Genomic DNA, 23,484 nt, shown 5'->3' with positions numbered 1-23,484 from the left:
GCCATTCAAAGATTCCAGCACAACCTCTTTGTTAAAGTCCACATACTCAATCTTTTCATTCCACCGCAAGCCCACAGTACATCCACCCATGTCCTTCTCCTCTGTGAAAACCGAGGCAAAATACTCATTAAGCACCTCTGCCATTTCTAATGGTTCCGTACTGATTTTCCCACCTTCACCTTTTATAGGCCCTATTACTTCACGTCTCATCCTTTTACTCTTCACATATTTATAGAACGCCATAGGGTTTTCCTTCATTCTACTTGCCAAGGCCTTCTCGTGACCCCTTCTGGCTCTCCTAATTTCCTTCTTTAGTCCCTTCCTACAAGCTGTATACTCATCTAGATCCCTATCTTCGCCAAGCTCTCTGAACCTTTTGTACGCTTTCCTTTTCTTCTCGACTAGGTCCTGCACGGCTTTCGTGCACCACGGTTCCTTTAACCTACCAACTCCTCCCTGTCTGCTCGGAACATTGTCCTGTAGAACCCTAGACAGACATACCCTGAAAAACTGCCACCTCTCTTCAGTAGATTTCCCCGAGAATACCTCCTTCCAATTTACTCCTCTAATTTGCTGCCTTATGTCTTCATATTTCCCCTTACTCCATATAAACGCTTTCCTAGCTTGCCTGATCCTCTCTTTTTCCAATGCAAGCATAAAGGAGATAGAGTTATGATCGCTATCCCCAAGATGCTCTCCCACTGAGAGATCTGACACCTGTCCAGGCTCATTGGTCAGTATCAGATCAAGTACAGCCTCTCCTCTTGTAGGCTTGTCCACATGCTGTGTCAGGAAACCCTCCTGAACACACCTAATGAACTCCTCCCCATCCAATCCTCTTACCCTAGGGATATTCCAATCTATGTTTGGGAAATTAAAGTCTCCCATCACAACAACTCTGCTATTATTGCAACTCTCCAGGATCTGTTTCCCTATCTGTTCCTCTACCTCCCTGTCACTATTGGGCGGCCTATAGAAAACTCCCGGCAAAGTGATCGACCCCTTCCCACTCCGAACTTCCTCCCACAGAGACTCTGTAGACAATCCCTCCAGAGCATACACCTTCTCTACAGCTGTGACACTATCCCTGATCAGCAGTGCCACTCCACCCCCTCTCTTGCCTCCCTCCCTGTCCTTCCTGAAACATCTGAATCCCGGCACCTGTAGTATCCAGTCCTGTCCCTGAGACATCCAAGTCTCCGTAATGGCCACCACATCACACTTCCAGGCATCGATCCACGCTCTGAGCTCATCCCCTTTATTCACTATGCTCCTGGCATTAAAGTAAACACATCTCAATCCTTTGGTCTGAGCTCTCCCCTTCTCTATCCCCGTCCATCCTCCCTCTTGCACCGTCTATAACCCTTCTCTGTTTGCGAGCTAACTTCCTCGCTCCCAGTCACCTCGTCTCGATCCCCTCCCCCCAACCTATCTAGTTTAAACTCTCCCCAGTAGCCTTAGCCAACCTTCCCGCCAGGATATTGGTCCCCCTGGGATTCAAGTGCCACCCGTTTATTGTGTACAGGTCACACCTGCCCCTAAAGAGGTCCCAATGGTCCAGGAACCTGAATCCCTGCCCCCTGCACCAGTCCCTCAGCCACACATTCATCCTCCACTTCACTCCATTCCTGCCCTCACCCTCCCGTGGCACAGGCAGCAATCCTGAGATTACTACCTTTGCTTTCCTCCTTCTCAGCAGCATCCCTAATTCCCTATACTCTCTTTTCATGACCGCTTCCCCCTTCCTTCCCACATCAGCGGTACCAATATGTACCGCTACCTCTGGCTCCTCTCCCTCCCCCCTCAGGATTTCTGGGAGTCGACCAGCGACATCCTGGATCCCAGCCCCAGGGAGGCAGACCACCATCCGAGACTCCCGCCTGCCTCCCCAAAAACGCCTGTCCGACCCCCTTACTGTCGAGCCCCCGATTAACACTGCCTTCCTCCCCTTTTCCTTAGCCCTCTGAGTGACAGGGCCGGACTCCACTCTGGAGACACGGCCACTGCTGCTTCCCCCAAGCGGGCTGTCCTCCCCAGCAGAACTCGGGCAGGAGTACTTGTTGTGTAGGGGCACTTGTGTAGGGGCACACCACATTCTTACATAATCAAATTTATAACTTAACTACATTAACTGATTTACAAAGAAACACTCCTGTCACTACAAGCGACGTATCTAACTCGCTGTTGTACTAAATTGATTAAAAATATATTTGTTTTAAAAACATGCTTGAAGTTTTTCACAAACCTGTGATGAAAAAACTGAAAAATATACAGGAAACCCATTGCTAAATGAACCTTAGGGTATGAATTAACTGACTGAAAAGACATATGAATTTGCAGCATTTATTAAAGCTGGTTTCAAGTGGCAAGCTATAAGTCTTGAAGCATTTTGCAATGTATGCATTAGAGCTGCATTTACATTAGCAGCTTAACATCAGTGGGAAGCACTGGCTCAAAGTTTGTTTAGTTGGAATTGACTAATAGGGCCCAAAGTGAGATTCTCCTGCAGATGGAGCACTGAAACTGCATTCTAACTGTATTGATGCTAACTGCTGCGGTTGTTGTGTATATCCACACGGCACACTGTAAAGCTGTGTCACAGTCTGCAATGCTGGCTTCAGCAAGTAAGTATGACATTTTCTTAAGCTGCTCTTTGATTTCTGGATGGTGGGAAAAAATATTTTCTAATGTGCAATCTTCTGACCACGTAACGCGAATGACAAGGGGAGGATATAAATCCCACACAAGCATGCGCAGACTATCTTAGGAAAGGCTTTAGAATTGCCAGATTCTAAGACAAGCAAGAGACCATGGTCGCACATGATGAGGTGAACTTGGCCATTCTACACAGTAGGTTGTCGTGAGTCAGGAATGTGCCATGTTCCTTAATAAAGAAATGTAAGTGCACACAATAGCTGCTTGCAGGTTCATGACTCATTGGGAAAATTGTTTCTTGGTATGGTCTCTGACTAGCCGTCTCCTTCCACCAACATTATTCATTTCAAAAATATTATCTAAACACACTACAGTCAAACCTATCATTTCAAAACTTCAGTCATATCTCTGCCCCTATCTACCACCATAAATAATACTCCTAAGGTTTGGAGCCTCTTATAAATAAATATTAAAAATGTTTAGTTTGAGGGACATCTTTGCACCCTAGTCTAGAGCCTCAGTATCAGATTCACAAATCATTAATGTCACAGTATAAGTCAATAATGTCATTAAAAAAACATCAAATACTTTTGTTCATTTATAAAGAGATGGAATTGAAAAGCAAAGGTCTTTCTAGGACCTTGATTAGACTGTGGTTGAAGCACTGTGATGATTCTGGTCTTCATACTATAAAAAGGGTATAGAGGGTACAGAAAAAATAATTATACAGGTGATCCGAGAACTGAGAGGTTATAACTATCAAGAAAGAATAGGCTAGGACCGTTTTCTCTCAGGATAAGGCTGAGAAGTGAGCCGATACAGGTTTTTAAAATCATGAAAGGGTTTGATAGGGTAGATTTACAGAAAGTATTTCCATTTGTGGGTGAAGCCAAGACTAGGAACCATAAATATAAGATTGGCACTAATAAATCCAACAGGGAATTCAGAGTTATTTACTCAGAGAGTGGTGAGAACGTGGAACTCACTACCACGAAGTATTGGAGGCGAATATTGATAAATTTAAGGGCACGATAGATAAATACTCCTGTCATTATAAGCAATATATCCTCCAACTGACTGTGAACAATGCCATTGGTGCACATAAATTGGTCAAATATAATTGTTTTAACAAATTTTATACAAGTTATATATTTAATATGTCAGGATAAAAGCCGAGGAGAAATGAGAAATGAACAATTGTTGAGATAGTTCTAACAAATGAAATCAGCCAGGCTTGGAGACAACATTATTTTGATGGCCCAATTTATGAGGAAGCTTTACCACAGTTCAACATAACTGATTGTTACTGATTTCAGTATAGAATCGTAGATATATAAGGATGAGAAGGATACGTTGATGGGGTTAGATGAAGAGGAATGGGAGGAGACTGGTGTGGAATATGAACATAAACACAGACAACTGAGGAAAATGGTGTAAAATTCTAATAGCCATCAGCAGTTTTGTCTTATTTTGACGATCTGCATTACTCAACTCCTTTATACAAATATGGTGTCTGTTAGCCTTGTACTTCATTGCCTAGCGATGTTCTCTGTAGTTGCCTCACCATTCAGTGAGTACTGTTTCATTTCTGTCTCACTTGGCAACTTGCAATGGGCATTTGAGCAAGGAGCAGACTAGCTAGGAGCTGCCCCGACACCGGGGGCTGTCCGGCTGTGGGAGCTGCCCTGACACTGGGGCTGTCCCGACACTGGGAGCTGCCCGGCTCTGTGTAGCAGCAGGACCCCCACAAAGAAAAGTACAGCACAGGAACAGGCCCTTCTGCCCTCCAAGCCTGTGCCGATCATGATGCCTGCCTAAACTAAAACTGTATGCACTCAGAGTCCATATCCTTCATTCCCATCCTATTCATGTATTTGTCTAGTTGCCCCTTAAATGTCGCTATTGTACCTACTCCCACCCCCTCCCCGCGTAGTGTGTTCCAGACGTTCAACACCCTCTGTAAAAAAAAAAAATTGCCTCGCACATCTCCTCTAAACTTTTCTCCACGGCACCTTATGCCCCAAGTACTTGACTTTTCTACTGTAGGAAAGAGCATCTGACTATCCACTCTGTCCATGCCCCTTGTAATCTTGTAAACCTCTATCAGGTCACCCCTCAGCCTCCGTCAATCCAGTGAGAACAAACTGAGTTTCTCCAACCTCTCCTCATAGCTAATACCCTCCAGTCCAGACAACATCCTGGTAAACCTCTTCTGTACTCTCTCTAATGCATCCACATCCTTCTGGTAGTGTGGCGAACAGAATTGTGCACAATATTCTAAATTCAGTGACATGAGCCTATTCACACACAATCAATTTTGTGATTATCTATTCTTGACATCCAGAAAAGGAAGTATTTTGATCAAAGCTGAGAAACTACAGAGATCTCTTCTAGGGAAAAGTGTGGGGGCAGCAGAAAGTGGGCAGGCCCCAGGTACAGTTGGGTGACATATGTCACCAAGCGGTTGCAGACAAGCTACAGTGAGTGTGTGAGGATGGAGAAAGATAGATGAGTGTGATGTACCGAGACAGCAGACTTCCTGGTAGGAGTGGCTGCAAGTAGTAACAGCAGAGAGTAAATATCATGTATGTTTGTAAATAGTACGCCTTTGTTTCTGTAGTCCTTTTTGCAAGAATTTGGTTAAATTGAAGTGGGAAATAGAATTGAAATTAATAAATAAGCCGATAGCAGTCTGGAATTAATAGTGGCCTTAGCAGAAAATTGGTATAAAATAAATCTAAATATCCCGTGACACAGTTTTACAAAATGGCCACCCCGCTCGACCCCCTGACCAGGCAAGCTGCAGTACTGCTTCTACAGTCACAATCTAAATGGGATTTACTCACATTTAAAAATACAGTGCCTTACCTTTCCTTTCATAAAGTGCACAGAATTTGAATTGTATCAGGCAATACTGAGCTTTTCCTCCTCGTTCTGGCTATGAAGCCCTTCATGTCATCGTCTGAGTCGAGAGCTCCTCATTGTCATACCACCTTCTACAAAATGCGCGCTATAGACAGAACATCCCGCTTTTCTTTTGAACAGGATCACAGAACATCTCGCAATGCTTTGAAAAGAACCACAACATCCCATGTCTTTAAAACAGGATACCTGGCGACCCATTTTCAGCATCCCCGTGACCAATGCATGGGTCACGATCCCCACTTTGAAAAACCCTGCATTAAATGACAGTGGCTGTTGTAGATATCTGGTTGTTGTATTTTTGTATCTTTGCATTCCTTCCACAGTGTGACATAGCGGAAGGAATCACAGGGAGATCATCAGTCTGACCGGCTGTTTGTGTGAATGCCCCTTCCAGAACCATCTACCAGCCCATAGAGGGTTAGTCTAGCATGGCAGGAAGGTTTTATGTGTTGCTACAAGCCTACATGATGAATTGATGGGAGTAGGAGGTTTATATCCAGACTCAGTGGACACGATGTAATGTAAATAAACTGCCAGTGCATAGGAAACGTTTGCCATGAGTCTGTTCTAGTTCAAAAAAATGTGGTGGAATTTTTAACAGCCACGTGAGCACATTGATGAGGCCTTAATTTAATGTCCCATCCAAATGAGCACACCTCCAACAGTGCGGCACTCCCTCAGTACTGACCCTCTGACAATGTGGCACTCCCTCAGTACTGACCCTCTGACAGTGCGGCACTCCCTCAGTACTGACCCTCTGACAGTGCGCCACTCCCTCAATACTGACCCTCTGACAGTGCGGCACTCCCTCAGTACTGTCCCTCTGGCAGTGCAGCACTCCCTCAATACTGACCCTCTGACAGTGCGGCACTCCCTCAGTACTGACCCTCTGACAATGCGGCACTCCCTCAGTACTGACCCTCTGACAGTGCGGCACTCCCTCAGTACTGACCCTCTGACAGTGCAGCACTCCCTCAGTACTGACCCTCTGACGGTGCAGCACTCCCTCAGTACTGACCCTCTGACAGTGCGGCACTCCCTCAGTACTGACCCTCTGACGGTGCAGCACTCCCTCAGTACTGACCCTCTGGCAGTGCGGCACTCCCTCAGTACTGACCCTCTGACAGTGCGGCACTCCCTCAGTACTGACCCTCTGACAGTGCAGCACTCCCTCAGTACTGACCCTCTGACGGTGCAGCACTCCCTCAGTACTGACCCTCTGACAGTGCGGCACTCCCTCAGTACTGACCCTCTGACGGTGCAGCACTCCCTCAGTACTGACCCTCTGGCAGTGCGGCACTCCCTCAGTACTGACCCTCTGACAGTGCGGCACTCCCTCAGTACTGACCCTCTGACAGTGCGGCACTCCCTCAGTACTGACCCTCTGACGGTGCAGCACTCCCTCAGTACTGATCCTCTGACAATGCGGCACTCCCTCAGTACTGACCCTCTGACGGTGCGGCACTCCCTCAGTACTGACCCTCTGACAGTGCGGCACTCCCTCAGCACTGACCCTCTGACAGTGCGGCACTCCCTCAGTACTGACCCTCTGACAGTGCGGCACTCCCTCAGTACTGACCCTCTGACAGTGCGGCACTCCCTCAGTACTGACCCTCTGACGGTGCAGCACTCCCTCAGTACTGATCCTCTGACAGTGCGGCACTCCCTCAGTACTGACCCTCTGACGGTGCAGCACTCCCTCAGTACTGATCCTCTGACAGTGCGGCACTCCCTCAGTACTGACCCTCTGACAGTGCGGCACTCCCTCAGCACTGATCCTCTGACAGTGCGGCACTCCCTCAGTACTGACCCTCTGACAGTGCAGCACTCCCTCAGTACTGACCCTCTGACAGTGCAGCACTCCCTCAGTACTGACCCTCTGACAGGGCACTACTCTATTGCCTTTGTACTGCTCCAATGATAGTGTTGCCTTTCTTCGGTAATGCACTGGGAGTGTCAGTATAGATGGTGTGTGTATGGATGAGTGGTTGGAATCTATGGCCTCCTGGTTCAGATGGTCAAAGCACAGCTGACACAGATTTATTAGTTATATACATTGCCATTTAGTATACCAGCTTCCTCCAACATTTTAAATTGAAAAACAGCAACCGTTTAGCCGATGGATTTCCCCCAGTATTAAATCCAGGGCAACTACTGTTATTTTTGGTAACCTGGTTTCCCCAGAACTAACTTATTAATAAAACAGAAACAGTTGTTTTGTCTGCATTCAGTTTGACCACCTTGAAGCAGTGGAAATAACCGGTAAATCAATTTATTAAAACACATAATTCAAAGCTGTCTCTGGTTTCTTTCCATGTTGAGTAAATAAAAAATCCAATGGGTTGCTTTTCCTGCAGATTTAATGCAATAAAAGTGCTTTTTGCTCCTTCAGACAAAGGTTAAAAGAATCCCAGAATTGGACAATAGAGAAAGAAGCCATTTGGCGTTGTGTGTCTTTGCAAGAGCTACTCAGCTCCTTCCTCTCCTCTGTCTTTTTGCCATATCCCTTCCAACCGCTTATCCAGTTCCATTCTGATATCCATGATTGAATCTGCCTCCCCCACACACTCTCGGACACGGCAGCCCTGATTCTAACCACTCGCTTTGTAAAAATGGTTCTCATCACATCACGGGTCAAAATCTGTGTCCTCAGCTTCCCAACCCTCCTGCCATTGGGAACAGCTTCTCCCTATCTCCTTTCTCAAATCTATTCATTCAAAAAAGGAATTATATTGAGATAGAATAGACCAATGAGAAGTTCCTGTAATGAAGGGGGTGTGTGGGGAAACTGCTGAAAATTGTCGAAGGTTGGCGAATGCGACTTCTAGGTGCAACCAAATGTAAATAAAACAAGTAGGAAGTGAGTACAAGGCACAAGACCTTTAATCCAGACCAGAGGCTCTTTTGTGATGTTGTACACAAGAATCTGGGTTAGCATGGTATACAGATCATCGGGAATAGAGCATGGAGGATAACTGAATCCAGGAGAGGATGTGGAAGGAATAAGGCAGGGAGAAAGACGAGTAAGGAGCAGAGCGGGACAGGAGGGTGTGAGAGGCTGAGAGAAACACAGAAATTGTCTTTTCCCATTACCTCCCCTCAGGCTCTGAGCTTTAACGGGGGTGCAGTGACAGGGGTGTCGACTGGAGTGCACCAGACCCCGTTTCCTCACAGTACAAGCTGGTGTTGGCACACTTTGCTGCAGTATAGGTTGGGAATGGGCCTTGGAATGCAGCCCTCAATCCATCACACAAACTACTGTATAAACATACAGTCACAATGGAGTCACTTTTTTAATAAATATTCTGACATTGGCCATGCATTCTGTCAAAAACATTTCTTTACAGAGCATTCTATATTCAGATATCCACACTTGCATTTCCTTGTGCTATCCAGTCATGGCATTGTGATCGCTACTTTCATGTAATTTTCACACTTTGTCCTACAGCCTTGTGGCTTCTCTAGAGCTCCATCTGCTGGATTGTTGTAATTCATTCTCAAATTTAAATTTTAATAAATTGCTTGGGGTTTTCGAACATTTAATTTTTGCTCCTCTTTCTCACAGCCAGCTGTGCTAGTTGTGTAGTTGTTACCGCTGCCCTGACCATCCCTGCTCCGTGCGTGTCCGCTGCCCTGACCAGCCTTGCTCCCTGTGTCTGCTGCCCTGACCAGCCCTGCTCTGTGTGTGTCCGCTGCCCTGACCAGCCCTGCTCTGTGTGTGTCCGCTGCCCTGACCAGCCCTGCTCTGTGTGTGTCCGCTGCCCTGACCAGCCCTGCTCTGTGTGTGTCCGCTGCCCTGACCAGCCCTGCTCTGTGTGTGTCCGCTGCCCTGACCATCCCTGCTCCGTGCGTGTCCGCTGCCCTGACCAGCCTTGCTCCCTGTGTCTGCTGCCCTGACCAGCCCTGCTCCTTGTGTCCGCTGCCCTGACCAGCCTTGCTCCCTGTGTCTGCTGCCCTGACCAGCCTTGCTCCCTGTGTCTGCTGCCCTGACCAGCCCTGCTCTGTGTGTGTCCGCTGCCCTGACCAGCCCTGCTTCGTCTGTGACCGCTGCCCTGACCATCCCTGTTCCATGTGTGTCCGCTGCCCTGACCAGCCTTGCTCCCTGTGTCTGCTGCCCTGACCATCCCTGCTCCATGTGTGTCCGCTGCCCTGACCAGCCCTGCTCCGTCTGTGACCGCTGCCCTGGCCATCCCTGCTCCATGTGTGTCCGCTGCCCTGACCAGCCCTGCTCCGTCTGTGACCGCTGCCCTGGCCATCCCTGCTCCATGTGTGTCCGCTGCCCTGACCAGCCGTGCTCCGTGTGTGTCCGCTGCCCTGACCAGCCCTGCTCCCTGTGTCCGCTGCCCTGACCAGCCGTGCTCCGTGTGTGTCCGCTGCCCTGACCAGCCCTGCTCTGTGTGTGTCCGCTGCCCTGACCAGCCCTGCTCCTTGTGCAATCTGTGTAGTCATTACCCTGAAACATTTAGATGGAATCTGGACAAGAGAGTCTGGCAATCCCAGCCAACCGTGTGGAATCCTTCACTTCACAACATCTGTGGACTGGTGCCAAAATTTGGGTGAGCTGTCCCACCCTTTGCCCTATTCCCATGCTCCCCAAGGCTAATCCACCTAACCAACACATCTTTAGATACTGAAGGGCAATTTAGCATGGCCAATCTGTCCTACCTGCACATCTTTGGACTGTGGGAGGAAACCAGAGCATCCAAAGGAAGCCCACGCAGACACGGGGAGAACGTGCAAACTCCACACAACAGTGACCCAAGACCAGAATCGAACCTGGGTCCTTGGTGTCATTCTCTTCAATTCTAAATTTGTCCAAATGTACCCTTAGTTTTCAGATTCTTCGTCTTTAACCAGGATTTGTCCTGTTTGGAACATAAAATGCCATTACATTTGTACATTCTCAGCTACACTCTAGCATTCTTCTTATTAAAGATATGTACACAATCATGGAATTGGAGCCTGCAGTCTTCACCAATCAGACCATGATATCTCTAGTAAAAACTCGGCTTGACTTATTCCAGTCCTGTCTGAAGCACTTTGGAAGTCTGGAATCCTGATCAGAACACTTCAAGGGAATTCATACTTGTCTTTGTTTTGGAAGTTGATTGTAATTGAAGCATCTTCAAGTATTAGTAACAGAATAGGGAATTCACAAGATTAAGGAGGTTACGCTGAATTTATACAAGACACTAGTTAGGAATAGGAACCTCAGCTGGAATATTGTGGACAGTTCTTGGAGCCACACTGAAGGATGGGAACATATTGGAGAGAATGCAGAGAAGGTTTACAAGAATGATTACAGGAGTGAGAAACTTTAGTGATGAGGATAGATTGGAGAGGTTGGGACTGTTCTCCTTGGAGAGAAGAAGGCTAAGAGGAGATTTGATAGAGATGTTCAAAATCATAAGAGGGCTGGACAGAGTAAACAGAGAGAAACTGTTCCTGCTCGGAAAAGGATCAAGAACCAGAGGCACAGATTTAAAATGATTTGCAAAAGAAGCAAATGTGATGTGAGAAAAAACATTTTCATACGATGAGTGGCTGGGCTCTAGAATGCACTGCCTGGAAGTGTGGTGGAGGCAGGTTCAATTAAGGCATTCAAGAGGGCATTGGAAGATTATTTGAATAGAAACAATATGCAGGAGTACGAGGAAGAGGGAAGGGAATGGAGCTAAGCAATGATGCTCCTTTGGAGAGCCAGTGCAGACACAATGGGCTGAATGGCCTCCTTCTGCACTGTAACAATTCTGTGAAATGTAGAAACAGTACTGGAAGAATAAAGGAGAAGGTTAGTAGGATTTTTTTTACACAAAGGGGTATTAAGATATGTTATCCTTTAAGTGGCTACTGGATTTGAGCCAATTGTGATATTTATGAAAGGGCTTTCATTTATGTAACACTTTTCGCAACTCAAAACGCCTCCAGCCAATTGTGTAAGTTTGAAGCTTCCGTATTGTTGTACTGTAGGGAAGCATGCCAGCTGATTTGTGGACAACAAGATCACACAAGTAGCTATGCGCCAATGCCCAGATAATCTGTTTTGGTTGTGGGATAAATAGATTGTTGAGCAAGACCCTACACTGGTACCCAGACTCAGAGCCAGGGTGCGACCCTGCACCCAGAAACAATTGACCCCACACATACTGCACACACCTTAAATTGGAAATATTACTAACTGCTTTCTCATTCACTCCTTTTTATTTTGTTTTCTAGCTCCTATGTTAGATTTGACATCTTAAGAAGAATATTGACCAAGATCTTTGGCATTGATGTCATTATGGTGATGGTTATCACAGATATTGATGATAAAATAATCCAAAGAGCCACTGAGGTAAATTACATGATCGTCTATCAGCAAGCATTTAAATCAAAACCACAAAACTGATATTTGGTAACTATTATTTTCTGGGTTTCAGTATAATATTTCGACTACAATGCTTTCTCGCATGTATGAAGAAGATTTCAAGCAAGATATGGCAAGCTTAAAGGTACAATTAATATTTCCTTGCAATTATAACGAGGAAGATATGTTTGTGTAACTTCAAACCATTCATAACGTTTTAATTCAGCTTTAGTTATGTGGAGAGACTGGAGAAGCTCCTTAGAGCAGTGAAGATTGAGGGAATACTTAATAGAGGTGTTAAAATCATGAATGGTGTTGCTAAAGTTTTTTAAAGTTTATTTATCAGTCACAAGTAAGGCTTACATTAACACTGCAATGAAGTTACTGTGAAATTCCCCTTGTCGCCACATTCCGGTGCCTGTTCAGGTCAATGCATCTAACCTAGTAGAGTGTAAATAAGGAGCATTCCTTTCCACTGGGAGAAGGGTGGGTAACCATTGGTGGGCATTCATTTTGGATCATTGGCAAAGAATCCGAGAGGAGATGGGGAGATTTCTTTTACACGGCGAGTTGCCGTGATCTGGAAGTGGTTGTCTGAAAGGGCGGGAAGCAGGTTCAGTGGTAGCTTTCAAAAGGGGAATTGGATAAAGTTGACAGAAAATTGCAGGACTATGGAAAAGGACAGGAGCGTGGGACTAATTGGCGAGCTCTTTCAAAGAGTGGGTTGAATTGCCTGCTTCTGTGCTGTACAATTCAATGATATGTTATATGATTAAAATTTACAATTGGGTTGCAAAGTTTTCTTGGTTAGTGGAGTAGTCACATTGAAATGATTTACCAATCATTTTGGTAAAAATGGGCTGACGAATGGCAGATGGAGTTTAATTTAGACAAATGCAAGGTGATGCATTTTGGTAGATTGAACCAGGGCAGGACTTACTCAGTTAATGGTAGGGCGTTGGGGAGAGTTACAGAACAAAGAGATCTAGGGGTACAGGTTCATAGCTCCTTGAAAGTGGAGTCACAAGTGGACAGAGTGGTGAAGAAGGCATTCGGCATGCTTGGTTTCATCGGTCAGTACATTGAATAGAGGAGTTGGAATGTCTTGTTGAAGCTGTACAAGACATTGGTAAGGCCACACTTGGAATACTGTGTGCAATTCTGGTCACCCTATTATAGAAAGGATATTATTAAACTAGAAAGAGTGCAGAAAAGATTTACTAGGATGCTACTGGAACTTGATGGATTGAGTTATAAGGAGAGGTTGGATAGACTGGGACTTTTTTCTCTGGAACGTAGGAGGCTGAGGGGTGACCTTATAGAGGTCTATAAAATAATGAGGTGCACAGATCAGCTCGATAGTCAATATCTTTTCCCAAAGGTAGGGGAGTCTAAAACTAGAGGGCATAGGTTTAAGGTGAGAGGGGAGAGATACAAAAGTGTTCAGAGTGAGCAATTTTTTCACACAGAGGGTGGTGAGTGTCTGGAACAAGCTGCCAGAGGTAGTAGTAGAGGCGGGTACAATTTTGTCTTTTGAAAAGCATTTAGATTGTAACATGGGTGCGATGGGTATAGAGGGATATGGGCCAAACACGGGCAATTGGGATTAGCTTAGGGGTTTAAAAAAAAAAATGGGCGGCAAGGACAAGTTGGGCTGAAGGGCCTGTTTCCATGCTGTAAACCTCTATGACTACTGTGATTGTTTCGTAACAAATACAACAACCCAGCTACGGTAATTGCATCCTGGCACTGGAGGAGATGAATTGGGAGAAGATGATTGCCAGCAAGAGCAGGAGACATAGAATAATATATCACAGGCCATTCGGGCCCTCAAGCCTCTTCTGTCATTTGGTTAGATCATGGATTTTAAAAATGTGTTCGTGGGATGTGGGCGTCACTGGCTGGGCCAGTATTTATTGCCCATCTCTGATTGCCCTTGAGAACGAAGTGCTGAGCTGCCTTCTTGAACTGCTGCAGTCAGTGTGGTGTAGGTACATCCGCTGTGCTGTAAGGGAGGGAATTCCAGGATCTTGATCCAGTGACAGTGAAGGAACAGTGGTATATTTCCAAGTCAGAATGGTGGGTGGTTTAGAGGGGAATTTCCAGGTGGTTGTATTCCCATGTATATGCTACCCTTGTCCCTCTATATCAGTGGTTCCCAAACTTTTTTCACTGGGCCGCACTTTCGGAATAAAAATTTGCTCGTGCCACACCAAATTTTTTATTGATAAGAAATACATTCAAAAACAAAAAAAAACTCCTAGCAGTGCTTGATTCATAACATCGAACGCAACTACTTTATAATATGATCGTGGGACATCCAGAAAGTATAAAACAATCACTTTGGAAAAATATCTAATCCTTGTTTAAATGTTTCTTTGATTGTCCTTGAATCTTCCCGCCACACTTGCCATCCTCTCTTGCCGCACCAGTGTGGCGTGCCGCACCATTTGGGAACCACTGCTCTATATGGTGGTGGTCTGTAGGTTTGGAAGGTGCTGTCTGAGGAGCCTTGGTGAGTTCTTGCAGTGCATCTTGTATTCTGCTGCAACCAGTGGAAGGAGTGACCGTTTGCTAATCAAGCGGGTTGCTTTGTCCTAATGGTGTCAAACGTCTTGAGTGTTGTTCAAGCTGCATTCATCTAGGCTAGTGGAGAGTTTTCCACCACATTCCTGACCTGTGCCTTGTAGATGCTGGTCAGGCTTTGGGGAGTAAGGAGGTGAGTTACTCTCCGCAGTATTCTTTTCTTCTGACTTGCTCTTGTAACCACAGTATTTACATGGCTGTTCCAGATTAGTTTCTGGTCACTGGTATTCCCCAGGATGTTGATAGTGGGGGATTCAGCAATGGTAATGCCATTGAATGTCAAGGGGCGATATTTAGATTCTCTCGCTGGAAATGGTCATTGCCTGGCACTTGTGTGGCACAATTGTTAATTGCCATTTGTCAGCCCAAACCTGAATATTGTTCAGGTCTTGCTGCTTCAGTATCTGAGGAGTCGCGAATGGTGCTGAACATTGTGCAGTCATCAGTGAACATCCTCACTTCTGACCTTATGGTGGAAGGAAGGTCATTGCTGAATGAAGCGGCTGAAGATGGTTGGGTCGAGGACACTCCCCTGAGGGACTCCTGTAGTGATGTCCTTGAACTGAGATGATTGACCTACAACAACCACAACCATAGAAATCATAGAATCCCTACAGTACAGAAAGAGGCCATTTAGCCCATCGAGTCTGCACCGACCACAATCCCACCCAGGCCCTAGCCCCATATCCCTACATAGTTACCCACTAATCCCTCTAACCTACACATCTCAGGACACTAAGGGCAATTTAGAATGGCCAATCAACCTAACCCGCACATCTTTGGACTGTGGGAGGAAACCGGAGCACCCGGAGAAAACCCACGCAGACACGAGGAGAATGTGCAAACTCCACACAGACAGTGACCCAAGCCGGGAATCGAACCCAGGTCCCTGAAGCTGTGAAGCAGCAGTGCTAACCACTGTGCTACCGTGCCGCCCCATCTTCCTTTGTGCCATGTATGACTCCAACCAGTGGAGAGAGTTCCCCCTGATTCAATTGACTCCAGTTTTGCTGGGGCTCCTTGATGCCACACTCGGTCAAATGCTGCATTGATGTCAGGGGCTGTCACTCTCACCTCACCTCTGGAATTCAGCTCTTTTGTCCATGTTTGTACTAAGGCTGTAATGAGGTCAGGAGCTGAGTGACCCTGGCAGAACCCAAACTGGGCGTCACTGAGCAGGTTATTGCTAAGCAGATGCCACTTGATAGCTCTGTTAATGGCCCCATCACTTCACTGATGATTGAGAGTAGACTGATGGGGAGGGGTAATTGGCTGGTTTGGATTTATCCTGTTTTGTTTGTACAGGACATACCTGGGCAATTTTCCACATTGCTGATAGATGCCAGTTGTAGCTGCATTGGAACAGCTTGGCTAGGGCACAGCAAGTTTTGGAGCACAGGTCTTCAGTACTATTGCCAGAATACTGTCAGGGCCCACAGTCTTTGCAGGATCCCTGACAAGGCTGATTGATCTGAATCTTAACTCCAGCTGCCTGCCTTGTTTCCATAAGTCTCAACACTTTTGCCTAACAGAAATCTAACAATCCAAGTCTTGAAATTTTCAGTTGGCCTCCAGCCTTATTAAAGCTTAGCAGCTGGCATATTGACTGAAAAGGGAGGGAATGAACCCAAGCCTTGACTCAGATAGGAGTTAGGAAAGATTTGTGCTGTGAATCGTTAGAAGTGTTAGGTTTAAAGAAAAAATTAACTTCCATTTCTGGAACACCTTTCACAACCTCAGGATGTCCCAAAGCCATTGCAGCCAATGAAGCAATTTTAAACTGATGTAATGTAGGAAATATGGCAACCAGTTTGTGCACAGCAAGCTCCCACACAGAGCAGTGAGATAATGAACGAACAAAGAAATTACAGCACAGGAACAGGCCCTTCAGCCCTCCAAGCCTGCATCGACCATGCTGCCCGACTTAACTAAAACCCCCTACCCTTCCGGGGACCATATCCCTCTATTCCCATCCGATTCACGTACTTGTCAAGGCGCCCCTTAAAAGTCATTACCGTATCCGCTTCCACTACCTCCCCCAGCAACGAGTTCCAGGCACCCACTACTCTCTGTGTAAAAAAATCTGCCTTGTATATCTCCTTTAAACCTTGCACCTTAAACCTATGCCCCCTAGTAATTGACTCTTCCATCCTGGGAAAAAGCTTCTGACTATCCACTCTGTCCATGCCTCTCATAATCTTGTAGACTTCTATCAGGTCTCCCCTCAACCTCCGTCGCTCCAGTGAGAACAAACCAAGTTTCTCCAACCTCTCCTCATAGCTAATGCCCTCCATACCAGGCAACATCCTGGTAAATCTTTTCTGTACCCTCTCCAAAGCCTCCACATCCTTCTGGTAGTGTGGCGACCAGAATTGAACACTATATTCCAGGTGCGGCCTAACTAAGGTTCTATAAAGCTGCAACATGACTTGCCAATTTTTAAACTCAATACCCTGGTCGATGAAGGCAAGCATGCCGTATGCCTTCTTGACTACCTTCTCCACCTGTATTGCCACTTAGTGACCTGTGTACCTGTACACCCAGATCCCTTTGCCTTTCAATACTCTTAAGGGTTCTGCCATTTACTGTATATTTCCTATCTGTATTAGACCTTCCAAAATGCATTACCTCACATTTGTCCGGATTAAACTCCATCTGCCATCTCTCCGCCCAAGTCTCCAACTGATCTATATCCTGCTGTATCCTCTGATGGTCCTCATTGCTATCCGCAAATCCATCAACCTTTGTGTCGTCCGCAAACTTACTAATCAATCCAGTTACATTTTTCTCCAAATCATTTGTATATGTTACAAACAGCAAAGGTCCTAGCACTGATCCCTGAGGAACACCACTTGTCATGGCCCTCCATTAAGAAACACACCCTTCCACTGCTACCCTCTGTCTTCTTTGACCGAGCTAGTTTTGTATCCAATGATCAGATATTCTGAAGCATAAATATTGGCCACAATAGGGTAAGGGACTTCTTTGCTCTTTTTTGAAATCTTTTGTGGGATCTTTAAAACTCACCTAAGGGGGCATGAGGCCTCAGTTCAGCACCTTTCCTAAAAGACGGCACTTCCTTGCCTTCTTTGCATGCTTGCCTTCATCGGCCGGGATATTGAGTTTAAAAATTTGCAAGTCATGTTGCAGTTTTATAGAACCTTAGTTAGGCCGCACTTGGAATATAGTGTTCAATACTGGTCGCCACACTACCAGAAGGATGTGGAGGCTTTGGAGAGGGTACAGAAAAGATTTACCAGGATGTTGCCTGGTATGGAGGGCATTAGCTATGAGGAGAGGTTGGAGAGACTTGGTTTGTTCTCACTGGAGCAACGGAGGTTGAGGGGCGACCTGATAGAAGTCTACAAGATTATGAGGGGCATGGACAGAGTAGATAGTCAGAAGCTTTTTCCCAGGGTGGTAGAGTCAATTACTAGGGGGCACAGGTTTAAGGTGCGAGGGGCAAGGTTTAAAGGAGATGTACGAGGCAGATTTTTTACACAGAGAGTAGTGGGTGCCTGGAACTCGTTGCCGGGGGAGGTAGTGGAAGCGGATGCGGGAGTGACTTTTAAGGGGCGTCTTGACAAGTACATGAATAGAGGGATATGGTCCCCGGAAGGATAGGGGGTTTAGTTAAGTCGGGCAGCATGGTCGGTGCAGGCGTAGAGGGCCGAAGGGCCTGTTCCTGTGCTGTAATTTTCTTTGTTCTTTGTTCCAACAATGCAGTACTCTTGGTACTGCCCCTCCGAGAGTTCACTTTCAATGTCATTTGCTGCTTTTCCTGACAGTCGTGGGGTTCAAACTAAGCAGAATCAAGTGCTTTCAAGGGAAAGGTTTTAGGACACCTATGCTAGAAAATTTCAAAATCAAAAGTAAGTACTGAAAAGTGCTATCCACAGAAATGAGTGAGGGCAGTAGCCATAGCTGCCGACAGCAACTGAACTTTTACAGTGCTTTTTTAAAAAAAGTCGTAGAATCAATGAATCATTAAAGGACAAAAGAATAGCTTTTCGACTTATGGTGTCCGTTTTGGTTCCCTGTCACAGCAGCTCAGCTAGGCCAGTCTCCCACCTCTTTCCAATATCTCTGCAGATGTTTTCTCTTCAGATAATTACCCAATTCCCTTTCAAAACCCTGATTTTTATCTTTCTCTGTCTCATTCTTAGCGCATTTCAAATCCTAACCACTTCCTGCACAGAAAGAAAAATTCCTCATTTGCCATTGGTTCTTTTGCCAAATACATTAAACCTGTGTTCTCTGATTCTCCACCTCTTCACCAGTGGAAACAGTTTCTCCCCAGTTAATCTGCTTAGTCCCCTTGTGATTTTGAATGTTTGATCAAATCTCTCCTCAACTTTCTCTGCGCTAAGGAGAACATCCTCAGTTTTGGCAATCTATCCTCATAACTAACCCTCCTCCCTGGAACCATTCTCGTATAGCATTTCTGAACCCTCTCCAATGCCTTCCCATCCTTCCTAAAACACGGTGCAGTGGCACAGTGGTTAGCACTGCTGCCTCACAGTATTAGGGACCCAGGTTCGATTCTCAGCTTGGGTCACTGTGTGTGTGTGGAATTTGCATGTTCTCCCCGTGTCTGCGTGGGTTTCCTCCGGGTGCTCCGGTTTCCTCCTACAGTCCAAAAGATGTGCGGGTTAGGTGCATTGGCCATGCTAAATTGCCCCTTAGTGTCTTGGAATGCGTAGGTTAGAGGGATTAGCAGGGTAAATATGTTGGTTTATGGGGATAGGGCCTGGGTAGGATTGTTGTCAGAGCAGACTCGATGGGCTGAATGGTCTTTTTCTGCACTGTAGGGATTCTATGGTTCAGACATAATCCAGCAGTTAAAGCGGAACCTGTGTTTCATAAAGGTTCATTATAACTCCCTTGCTTTTGTGCTCTTGCCTCTATTTATAAAGCCCAGGATCCACTTTCTCAAACTGCCCTGTTACCTCAACAATTTATGCAGATATTCCCCAGGGTGTCTCTGTTCCTGTACCCAATTAGCATCATATACTTTTGTTTAGATTGTTTCTCCCTGTTTTTCCTACCAAAATATATCACATCACACACTTCCATACATTGTTATTTGGACATTGCGAAGACCCCATATTTTGGGAGAATAGAAATTTCCTGTCAATGTTTATAGGAGGGGTAATATCATTCTGCCATCCTGATGGTCTTCATCTATTTTGAGCCCTCCGATAGCCCAGATACTCTATCCTGTGTATTGGTGGGCAGTGATTCTGCCATCGAATGTAATACTGAGGACACAAGCCTCATGTCCTCCATAAGGCAGGATGATTGTGACTCTGTGATGGCAACCCTGTTTTATACCTCTCCTGTTTTTATTTCCATTGCCAATTTGCTGTCACCTAGCTTCTACTATTGCAGAAAGTCAATATCTATCCCACTGAGTTCAACAATTACTTTTTATTTTTAAAGAAAGCTTGTTGGACTTGTTAGAAGGGCTCGTGTCATAGATGATTGTAAAGGTTTTCAAAATTGTAGATTTGATGTAATCTGGTCTATTTTGGAGTTGTTTTCAGCTCGAGTACCTGTAATATTTAATTACATACCCTGTACTTCTGTTATGCAGACAGAACACAAGAGAGGGCAGTAATTTATTGTAGAAAGTCATAGAAATTATACTGCAGAGATATTTCTGAACCTGCCTCTGCATTAAGCTATTTAAATATGTGAAAAAGTTAATTTTGGGTTTGAATGATCCTTTGGTGTCTAATTATTCCCCTCCCCAAAACATCATAGTTTTATTTGTGAGTCAAAGTAGGAACTTGGGTTCATCAAATCCTGAATAGTGTTTTCATTGTTGTTTCTGTAGGTTCTTCCACCTACAGTTTACATGCGAGTGACCGATAACATTCCTCAGATTGTGGCATTTATAGAAAGAATCATTCACAATGGTCATGCCTATTCTACTTCGACAGGTGAGTTTGTGCAGTCCCATCAGAGAGTGTCAGCTGTGCTTTTATTAATAAAAGGAATTTTTAACCTTATGGAGACAAAATGTTCATTTTAGTTCATGGAAATACAACTTTAGTCAACTCACAGCCCATCCTTAAATTAATCCTGGACCTTTTAGACTGACTGGCAATCTTATTTGATGTCTATTAAAATAAAATTTTGCATGTGACTATGATGAGCCAGGTGCTGGGTCCCTTTCAGACAAAAGTTGTATTCTAAAAGAGGGTTCATTGGTTTTTTGATTGCAATATAATTAGGTTCCAAGAAGTGCCTCTGTGACTTGGGGGATGGTAAGGGGATGAACAGCTAAGAGGCAAAGAGTAAATAAGAAAGAAAATTCCAGTGGGATTGGGTTTTAGCCTGAGATTTCTGTTTGGGAGTTAAGAACACACTGAGAATTTGTGTAAAGAGGAAGGAAGCAAAGTTCTCTCTGAATGGAGCGTTTTTTTTTGTTTGACAGATCAGACCACACTGAGAATTTGGATGAGAAAAAAGAAGCAAAATGCTCTCCTATTTGAATGGAAGTATTTTCTGAGTGAACAGCATTGAAGCAAGCCTCTGAGAATAGTGCAGATACTGTGTGTTATACAGTTAGAAAGAGCAGAGGGCTGAAGACTGGAAGGACAAAGGATTGTGGATTGGACAAGACCCATGGCTGCTGGTTCAGTGTTCCAATAACCCACTGGACCATTTAAAGGGTTCAGAGAAAGCAGCGTCTGGGGATTCTGCACCATCAGCTCTGTCATGATAGGGAGTTTGGAGATGTACGACTTGTCAATGTCAGGGACTTTGGATGGAATACAGCTATGGTGGATGTGACTAATAGAGTGGGCAATGAGAGATTCTACATGGTGGAGACCGAGTTGGAAAGCCTATGAGAATTCTCCTGGTCTGACATTAAAGTAAAGTAAAGAGTAAAGTTTATTTATTAGTCACAAGTAGGCTTACATTCACACTGTAATGAAGTTACTGTGAAAATCCCCTAGACATTTGTGCAGGAAGTAATGCAAGTACTTTATTATGTGAAGCATGATAACTACGTGAGGTATATCTTTCTTATATCAACTATTTAAAATTAAATTTACTTTTTATTTGAAATATCCTTTGCTTTTAATTAGTTCTTTGAATTAAGTTGATTCTAAGTTGGTTTGTCACAGTAAACGTTATAAAAAGTGTAATCTTGTCCAGCAATTTTCTTTCTCTTGGTGTTGTGGGCATAACTTTCTTTTTAAAATATTATTGGTTTCCAATGGGACCGTAACAGACGCGTTGGTGCGACTGTGTGGTTTAAGTGGGGCGGTGGGGGAGCTTATTCCAGGACCATTTCACCATGTGGAAGTAGCCTGTTTTGAAAATAAATACAATTTAACATTTCAGTGTTACTCAGAAAATTGAAGCCAAGTTAGTTTAATTTGTTCCAAAGAATATAGTAACAATAACTCTCATTTTTGAGGGGAGATTTAATAGAAGTAAATAATGAAAGTTTTAATAGAGGGGGAGAAACTGTTTCCATTGGCAGGATGGTTAGTAATAGGAGGATATAGATTTAGAATAATTTGCAAAAAACCAGGGGGACGTTAGAATTATTTTAATACAGTGATTGTTATGATTAAGAATGTGTTGGCGACAGGGACAGTGGCAAAAGATTCAATTGTAACTCTTAGAAAGGAATTGGACTTTCTATACTAGAGGAAGAAAAATATTGCAGGGTTATGGGGAAAGAGTAAGGGGAATGGAACTAATATGATAACTATTTCAAAGAGCTAGCCAGTGGGCTGACGAATGGCAGATGGAGTTTATTTTAGACAAATGCGAGGTGATGCATTTTGGTAGATTGAACCAGGGCAGGATTTACTCAGTTAATGGTAGGGTGTTGGGGAGAGTTACAGAACAAAGAGATCTAGGGGTACATGTTCATAGCTCCTTGAAAGTGGAGTCACAGGTGGACAGAGTGGTGAAGAAGGCATTCAGCATGCTTGGTTTCATTGGTCAGAACATTGAATACAGGAGTTGGGGCGTCTTGTTAAAGTTGTCCAAGACATTGGTAAGGCCAGACTTGGAATACTGTGTGCAATTCTGGTCACCCTATTATAGAAAGGATATTATTAAACTAGAAAGAGTGCAGAAAATATTTACTAGGATGCTACCGGGACTTGATGGTTTGAGTTATAAGGAGAGGCTGGATAGACTGGGACTTTTTTCTCTGGAGCGTCGGAGGCTGAGGGGTGACCTTATAGAGGTCTATAAAATAATGAGGGGCATAGACAAGGTAGATAGTCAATATCTTTTCCCAAAGGTAGGGGAGTCTAAAACTAGAGGGCATAGGTTTAAGGTGAGAGGAGAGAGATACAAAAGTGTCCAGAGGGGCAATTTTTTCACACAGAGGATGACGAGTGTCTGGAACAAGCTGCCAGAGGTAGTAGTAGAGGTGGGTACAATTTTATCTTTTAAAAAGCATTTAGATAGTTACATGGGTACGATGGGTATAGAGGGATATGGGACAAATGCGGGCAATTGGGATTAGCTTGGGGGTTTAAAAAATAAGGGCGGCATGGACAAGTTGGGCCGAAGGGCCTGTTTCCATGCTGTAAACCTCTATGACTCTATGATGGGCCAAATGGCCTCCACATGTGCTATATCATTCTGTGATTCACAGTGATTTCAGCAACTGTATGTAGTTCAGTATCACTTAGTCCTGGTATAAATGAGGTATTAATCTTACGACTTACAAATAAATTCTTATGCAAACCTGGTTTGATTTCAGAACATAGGTTTTTATTTATTAAGCAAAACACTTGCTTTTTCTGAAACTTTTCAGGAAATGTATATTTTGACATCCAGTCTATTGGTGGTCGGTATGGGAAATTCGTTGGGATGTGTGCTGACCGTGTTGGAGAAACAAGTATGTATTTACAGTTTTATTAACTACTTCACTGTTTGGGTTGTTACCATTAACATTTTTCTGGAGGTCATGGCCTGAGTTTCTGTGG

General features: G+C 44.7%; 1 protein-coding gene across 1 annotated transcript in view; it reads left to right on the top strand.

The window, feature by feature from the left end:
* cars2 (cysteinyl-tRNA synthetase 2, mitochondrial) overlaps nucleotides 1-23,484 on the top strand; it is a 72,441-nt gene that overhangs the window by 9,155 nt on the left and 39,802 nt on the right. Inside the window, exons 3-6 of the mRNA XM_078205249.1 lie at nucleotides 11,797-11,914; nucleotides 12,000-12,071; nucleotides 20,352-20,457; nucleotides 23,313-23,396. Coding sequence (XP_078061375.1) covers nucleotides 11,797-11,914; nucleotides 12,000-12,071; nucleotides 20,352-20,457; nucleotides 23,313-23,396 — 380 coding nt within the window. The remainder of the gene's footprint in view (nucleotides 1-11,796; nucleotides 11,915-11,999; nucleotides 12,072-20,351; nucleotides 20,458-23,312; nucleotides 23,397-23,484) is intronic.

The sequence above is a fragment of the Mustelus asterias genome, unplaced genomic scaffold, assembly GCF_964213995.1.
Source record: "Mustelus asterias unplaced genomic scaffold, sMusAst1.hap1.1 HAP1_SCAFFOLD_639, whole genome shotgun sequence".
NCBI classification, from domain to species: domain Eukaryota; kingdom Metazoa; phylum Chordata; class Chondrichthyes; order Carcharhiniformes; family Triakidae; genus Mustelus; species Mustelus asterias.
Note: the sequence above shows the minus strand (reverse complement) of the source record. Positions and strands in the feature narration are given on the sequence as shown.